General features: G+C 39.2%; 1 protein-coding gene across 1 annotated transcript; it reads left to right on the top strand.

The window, feature by feature from the left end:
* Positions 1 to 4,474: 4,474 nt before the first annotated feature.
* On the top strand, positions 4,475 to 5,480 carry LOC110932246 (E3 ubiquitin-protein ligase MIEL1). Its single transcript, XM_022175597.1, has 3 exons — positions 4,475 to 4,587; positions 4,719 to 4,779; positions 4,821 to 5,480. The coding sequence occupies exons 1-3, from the start codon at positions 4,475 to 4,477 to the stop codon at positions 5,478 to 5,480; spliced, it is 834 nt and encodes a 277-aa protein (XP_022031289.1).
* The last annotated feature ends 2,949 nt before the right edge of the window (positions 5,481 to 8,429 follow it).

The following is an 8,429-nucleotide window of genomic DNA, read 5'->3' on the forward strand; positions in this document are numbered from 1 at the left end:
TTGCAAATGACAAAGTGTTGGTATTTATACCCAACACAGGTTGTATTGGTCGAAGGATCTAACTGACTGATCGATAGATCATCTGTCGATCATCCAGCTATCGAAAGATACACATATACCTCGAAGGATGACATATCCTTCGAGGTCCATCTTCATCTATCGATGGATATCTTTCGAGCTCATCGAAGGATATACACAATCCTTCGATGCCTTATCCTTCGACACCAAACATTATACAACCATAATTTGTCTAGCAAAACCCACACGGTCAACCAAATAACCCTCTCGTTTGACCACTTCAAACGAGCGGGTCTATACACGTTTGTTTGACCGTTTCACTAACTATTACAAATTCAGCGTACAATAATAACTAATCTATTCGACAAGCATCGGACACAAAATCTGCATCAACAAATTCCCCCTTGTCCGTTGCTGTCGAATGCTGAAAATGCAACTGCAATCGATCTTCAGTCAAGTATTCATCTTCTCTGTTGTTAACAAATTCCCCCTTGACCGATGATCCAGGTAAGTAGTATCTTGATGCTCCGTGTATAATATTTCCCCCTCAAAGTACGCGTATCCGTGTTGAGTGTTTGTGCAATTTCCTCAAAAGGCTCAATTGACCGATCTTCCGCTGATCTTCCAATACTCCAACCGGCATTTGATAAGCGTTCCATTCTTTAACAACTGCATCAAGTCTTGATCTTCAAGCATACTACATTGATAGAGATTTCTGGTGAACTGTCTTCTGTAAACCGTCTTTGTGGAATCGACCAAGTAATGCACTTTAATCTTCAGCATCAACACTCAGGAAAGTCAGCTAGACCAAGTGTATCCCTTGCAAGCTCAACCAAACGGCACGCTTAGTTGAACTACATCCAGATCTCATTGTCTCGCCTTTGTGAAGTTGACCACGTAATGCACTACGGATCTTCAGCATCAGTACTCAGGAAGTCAGCTTGACCAAGTACATCGTTTGCAAACTCAACGAATTGAGTTACCCCCAGATCCCTGTAAAATCCCAAAGAAACATCAAACCCAAAACCGAATCCTGCAGGTCTTCAGCCTTGAACTATCAACTTCCATAAAGATTCCCCAGGTCTTCAGTAAACAGCGCTTTGAAACTACTGTCGACTTTAGATACCTGTATGTTTCCGTGCAAGACTCTTCACGCTGGCTGGAGAATTAATTAAAATCCTCAAATATGTGTCTGTGCAAAACATTCCACGCAGAACCGTTTGTATCACCAGAAAATCACAAACTCTACCACCTATGATTGCGTTTAGAAATTTATCGAAGAAATTCAACATATGAAAATTTTTATCCCCCCATTTCTTTGGTAAAATCTCTAAACCTTAACAGATTCTTTCCACTTCAAAGAAACTGTCGTCAAATGTTCACCAATTCCCTCCACTGAGCGGAACTGTCGTCAATCTTCATTGAATGTTCTCGGTTCCGAAAATTCACGAACATGACTTTCTTCTTTGCATATTCTAGTTGAATAAGAACGTCCCCTAGTACCCCGTATGATCCGACTTGTATCCCTCCAAAGACTTTGTGAACTCGTTAGGACCGGTATTGACATTCTAGGTTCATTCATTCGTTACCAAATGCGAGAATATGACAATAAACAAAAATATTTCTTCGTTGCATATTCTAGTTGATAAAGAAATTTCGCCTAGTACCCCGTAGGATCCGACTTGTATCCCTCCAAAGACTTTGTGAACTCGTTAGGGCCAGTATTGACGTTCTAGGTTCATACGTTCGTTTTCAAATGCGAGAATATGACAATAAACAAAATGCTTTCGAACATTTCCGAATAACCGGTAACAATCATAAATATTGACGTGCGGAAGTGAACATACCGTGTTGTTTTTGGCCCATAATAGTCACGTCACCATTTTTGACATTTTCATCGGTAACCGTGACTACCCCACATTTTTCAAAAAATCAAGTTTTCATCATCTCTTGTTTTCATCATTCCGCATCATCCCGCGCGCTCCCAAATTCGTACGAAATTGGCGTTGAAAAATAGAAGCACGGTTCAGATAATCTTCGTGAACACCCGACTCGACTCCCACTAGTAATTTGTTTACTCAAACAAATAAACTAATGAAAATCCAACATCCATAACAACTTGACTTTTAGATTAGCCCATCACTCTATTGGCCCATCATAGAAATCCAATTGTCACAAATGATATTGGCAACAATAATAAAAAATAATGAGGCCCAATTATCACTCATATATTTTAATTATGTCACCACCCCACTTCACAAGCTTGATGCAAGCCCAAATCCCATTCACTTGATTTATAAACAGCCCAATGGAATTTCGTGGCCCTAACTCATTGTAAGGCCTAACATCTCACTACACCAAAGAGATAAGGCAGACCCTAGACAAAAGAGTATCAGCCGACATCATCATCATCTACCTCTTCTCTGCGATAACCAAAGAACAAGAGCAGACAACTCAAACCCCAACCATGTGCGGACACCTACCTCTTTCTCTCTCCTGCGAAACATCTGGATCTTTCGGTTAACAAATCTCTCTGAAACATGCTTGATCCTTCGATCTGGATCCTTCGTTTAACATCCTGATCTTTCGATGTTCTTGATGATCTTTCGAAACCTGTCTGAGCTTTCAAAGTTGTTGATGATCTTCCGAAATCTACCTGATCTTTCGAAGTTGTAGGATAATCTTTCGATACAACGCATCCTTCGAAGTTGATGATCCTTCGAAAAAAGATGGAATGATCCTTCAAAGACATCAAGTTGACCTTTCGATTCTGTTGAGATGACCCTTCGAAGTCATCTGATCTTTCGAAGTGGTTAAGTTGACCCTTCGAATTCCTTTTGATCTTTCGAAAACTGAAGATGACCTTTCGATTCTCTTTGAACTTTCGAAAAACAACAACTGAATTTCTTTCATCTTTCGGGGTATGAAGATGTCAAGAACATCAAGAACACAGGAGGTTGTGTAAATCTGCAGATTGATGAAAACACTTTGTAGATAATTTTTGATGATGATAACTTGAGTACTTAGGTGAAAAACATAAAACCCAACCCTCGTTTCAGCACAGATCTGAATATTCGGGTCCAGATCTGAGTTTTTCTTGATTTTCACCATTTTTACATCTTGAATAAAAGGCACAAAAATCACAGATCTAGAGCACATGTGACTTAGTAAACGGTTAGTTTTACTAAATCGGGCACCATGGCTCTGATACCAATTGTAGGTCCCTGTTTCGGGATCAAAACCGTGATTTTCGTGATTATGTTCAAAGACGGAAGAGATTAGAGATGATAAACAAACAACTTTGTATTAATCCGGTAGTAAAACATTACAAGTCGGCCCGATTACATGATAACCGAACTAATACCAAAGGAGTATACATTCGGGGAGAGATCAAGTGGTGATCTCTCCCAGACACACTGAAGCTCACAGGGAACTCTCAAATGAGCTCCCCTATTCTCTCTTAGTCTTGCAAATGACAAAGTGTTGGTATTTATACCCAACACAGGTTGTATGGTCGAAGGATCTAACTGACTGATCGATAGATCATCTGTCGATCATCCAGCTATCGAAAGATACACATATACCTCGAAGGATGACATATCCTTCGAGGTCCATCTTCATCTATCTATCGATGGATATCTTTCGAGCTCATCGAAGGATATACACAATCCTTCGATGCCTTATCCTTCGACACCAAACATTATACAACCATAATTTGTCTAGCAAAACCCACACGGTCAACCAAATAACCCTCTCGTTTGACCACTTCAAACGAGCGGGTCTATACACGTTTGTTTGACCGTTTCACTAACTATTACAAATTCAGCGTACAATAATAACTAATCTATTCGACAAGCATCGGACACAAAATCTGCATCAACACAGAGACTTGCAATTCATGATTGTTTTCTTCAGTTTCTTGTTCTCTAATTCTTGATTCATCTTCCTTCGAACGAACGTCTTCTTCGTCATCTGCACGTGTTGCGAATTTCATACTTGGTATTTCATCTTTTCCCCGTATGGTACTCTTGAATGGTTCCCCGTCTGCGTGAATACTACGGCCCATTCCATAGCCGTCTTCAACCCTTTCCTTTTCCGATCTTTGTCTTTCATTCACTTTATCGGAACCACGTTTGCATGACATCGTTTCCCGCTTCATTCTTGCAAACATTCGTGATCGCGGAGTTGTGCGATCGGGGTTGAATTCGTCTCCGTCTCCGTATCCTCTGTTTTGTTCTTCATCCGGTTGTGCCCGGAATCGTGTAATATCGATCGATTTTCTTCGATTTCCCACCGTGGCTCTGATACCACTTCTTAGGAGCGGAAGATTATCACTTGTCTGATAATCATTAACATCCGAACTGGATCTATTAGGTTTGGAAGTGAATTCCATATTAACCTTGATCATGAACACGATAATAAACGCACACACAAAACAGAACGGAAATAAACTGAAATGGATATTGTGAAAATATCTTGGTGTCGGCAAAGGTTGCCGGCAAATGTCTATTTATACACGAAGAGGTGTCGGTTGATATGGTGGTTATTCTTTGACGGGAATAACTGCCGGTTTGAACCGTTATTCATCAACCGTTATACCTCTTCTCTTATTTGCTACATATATACATAACATAAGTTTAATTATCCTAAGTACATTAAAACACATAATTAAGTTTATAATCTAATAATAACTCATGTAGTGACATAAATTTGCTTATCTCATCTGATGCACTCTCATCTAGATGCTCTAGCTCTATAAATGTAGATTATACTTGATAATCACACTTAATATATAAATATAGCTAGCACCAGATTACAATTTGGGAAAGTTGCTACACGGGTGTGAGCACTACAAGAGGCGATGCAAACTTCGTGCTCCTTGCTGTAACCAGTTATTTTCCTGCCGCCACTGCCACAACAATTACACGAGCTCGTTAAGCAACCCCAACGAAAGGCACAAAATGGTCTTAAAAGATGTTAAGCAAGTTGTATGTTTGATCTGTAACACCGAGCAACAGGTTTCTCATATTTGTGTTAACTGTGGGGTGAAAATGGGTGAATACTTTTGTGCAATTTGCAAGTTGTATGACGATGATATATCAAAGCAACAGTTTCATTGTCATGATTGCGGCGTATGCAGACTCCATGGTCGTGAAAACAACTATCATTGCCAGAAGTGTGGATGTTGCCTTCGTGTAGAGCTACGAGGTTCTCATGTTTGTTTGGAGAACGCTATTAAACGTGATTGTCCCGTATGTCATGACTATCTTTTTGAATCTGTTAAGCCAATAACAGCTATGTATTGTGGACATGCAGTGCACTTGGATTGCTACTCGGTGATGATGAGCAAAAATCAACCTCTTTGTCCCAATTGCTCAAAGTCCTCATTTTTCAGAGAGTTGTTTGAAACAATATTGATTATATTGGTATTATTGGCTGCTACATATGAATTTATATATTAAGTTGTTTGTGTGCGCAAGGTGCCTTTTGACTAATTAAAGTACTAAACCACACGGTGCCTTTTGAGGTTGATTTAAGTGGTAATCCACTAGTCACAGTTGTATCCTTTTTTTTTTTTTCTAACACAGGCTACAACAATCATTTTGACAACACTGGTAGCTAGTTTCCTCTTTTCCCTTTTGATCCGACCTCGTTTGTTAGGGGACGACAACCTAGAGGTAAATAAGAACTCACTAACGGATAGGAGTCTCGGGCAATTGATCAGTGGAATAAACGTTGGGAAGTGATAAGCACGCATTTAAAGTTTGCACCACCATCACTCTGAATATGCTTTCAAGGAACTAGGGTCCATCACCACGCATCTTTGTTCATTTCAACTTGCTTTTTACAACAAATTGAAAATGAAATTTATTTTGAAATGGGTGTCGCTTAACAAAGGTATGTTATTTATCAGAGGTTGAAGTTTTTCCATAAAAAACTAAGGCAAAACCCCGTCATAAACAGCTACAGTAAATACAATTCAATATAACTCATCAACACCCTTTAATTTTTATAACCTAATATAAGTCGCATTGCATCCAAATATAACACAAGACAAGGCCCTGCCCCCAAACATATCCCACTGCTCGCATATGAACAAAAATAAATCAATATAAGCTACAGTCAAATATGACTGACTCATCAACATCCGTCATTATACCCATTTTATCAAATGAATAAGGCTTAGGGTGTGGGGTCATGGTTGGGACATGATTTGCCATCTAGGAACATGAATGGAAGGCTACACCACCCCTTGCTTGATCTATCATGGTTTGTATGGATTAAACCATGGCAACCATGGTCCTCCTTTTCATTTTTCAACAAATCATTTCCTTTTTCTTTAGACAAAGATAAATTAAAATAAATAAGCGGCTAGTGATTTGGGTCATGACCACACCTTTAGGGTCTGTTTGGTATGGGGTAATGGAATGGACGAAGGATGGAATGGACGAGGTAATGGAATGGACGAGGGAATGCAATGGATCATTACCATTCCATGTCTTGTTTGGTTACCATGTGTGAATGGAATGAGTTATTATTGTGTATTGTTCGGTAGACAAGAAAAATGGAGTAATAACATCAACGGTGAGTGGTGGTGGTGGTCGGTGGTAATGATTGTGGGTGATTATAGGTGGCGATGGTAGGTGTCGGCGGCGGCGATGGGTGGTGGTGGTGGCGGCGAGTGGCGGTGCGGCGGCGACGATGAGTGGTGGCGGTAGTGGCGTCGACGATGGTGGTGGGCGGCGGCGGCGGCGAGTGTCATTAGTGGTTGGTCGCAGCTGTGGGTGATAACGGTGGCGAGTGGGTGGCGGCGGCGGCGGTGGCTGTCGGGGTGAGGTGGTGGCGGGTGGCGGCGATGGCGTCGGTGGTGGGTGGTGGTGGTGGTGGTGGTGGATTGTGGCGAAGGTGGTGGGTTGTTGTGTTGTTGATGAATGGTGCAAGAGGGGATGGAATGGAAAAAAAACATAGGGGGTGGAAGGAATGATTTTGAGGGAATGGAATGCATTTTGGAATGGGTGATTCCATTCCACTGACCAACCAAACACCCTTTTCTTCATTCCCTCGTAATCATCCATTCTATTCCACCTCTCATTCCTGCATACCAAACACTACCTTAGGGTAGTGGTTTTGGATGGTGAATTAGAAGTGGGTTACATGGTACTGACGTACAGGGTCATAGTGGTGGGTCATGACCACACCCTATAGCCTAAACACACATGGGTGTATCTGTCTTCAAGGCATATGGATCATCGAGAAACCTTTAACCACAAGTCTAAATCTAAGGATGAGTGTTCTTAATTGTCGGAATTGAATATATATGCAAATGGTACAAAAATCTTTTAAGTGAAAGTGTTCTTGAATTGAATTGGTGAGAATGAAAGTTTACAAAAGGATTACATATATAGGGGAAAGTTTTTGTATAAATAATTTTAACATACTAAACATATAAATTGAAGGAAAACTCAAAAAGACAAGGTGACATTTTTGTAATTATCAATAACTATCAAAGTTACTCTACAAATATACCTAAAAAACCTAAAAAAAAACCTAACCCCCCTCACCCCAAAAATCTAAAAAAACCCTACCCCCCCCCCCCCACACACACACACCCAAGCTAAAATGCTAAAAACTAAATCCTCAAAAAACCTAAAAAAAAACACACACACACAAACAAATTATTTTATTTTATTTTTAACGTTTTTATTAAAAATCGCTACTTTTAGTAGCAGCAAAAAAATTTGTTTTTGCTAACAAAATATAGCGATTTTTTTATTAAAAAAATTGTGTTTTTTAGGTATTTTTGGTTGAGTTCACATTTGTATAGTAACTTTGATAGTTGGTGGTAATTACAAAAATGTCACCTTGTCTTTTTGAGTTTTCCTTCAATTTGTATATTTAGTATCTTAAGATTATTTGTATTTGATCTTTTGCCTACATATATACGGTATTCCATTTTGGAAACCGCCATTACTTATACTAACTGCAAATAATAACATATTAGAATGTTATTTGGGCCTCATTTTATATATATATATTTTTTAAATGACAAACTTATTTTATTCTCTGCTGCCTGTGGGACTTGAACCCAAAACCTCCTCATCTCCTAAAGTATTTAAATGCTTTGACTTTGCAAATGAAGCACCACCTCATTGATATTTCTCCATTTGTTAATTAATAATTACATAATATAAGTTTATATTGGGCTTAAAATATTATTTATTTTGTTAAAAGACATTTAGCTTGATAAACAAATGTAATTAACAACAAATTTATGTTAATCCGCGCGTTGCGGCGGGATGTTAATTATGATTGTCTTTAGTATCACTATATAAAATACGAAATTTCTTAAATTTATGCAAATCATACTTTTCATCTTGATTTTTGTTGGGGAAATTTCAGAAACCGGACGA

The sequence above is a fragment of the Helianthus annuus genome, chromosome 3 (assembly GCF_002127325.2).
Source record: "Helianthus annuus cultivar XRQ/B chromosome 3, HanXRQr2.0-SUNRISE, whole genome shotgun sequence".
Classification (NCBI taxonomy): Eukaryota; Viridiplantae; Streptophyta; class Magnoliopsida; order Asterales; family Asteraceae; genus Helianthus; species Helianthus annuus.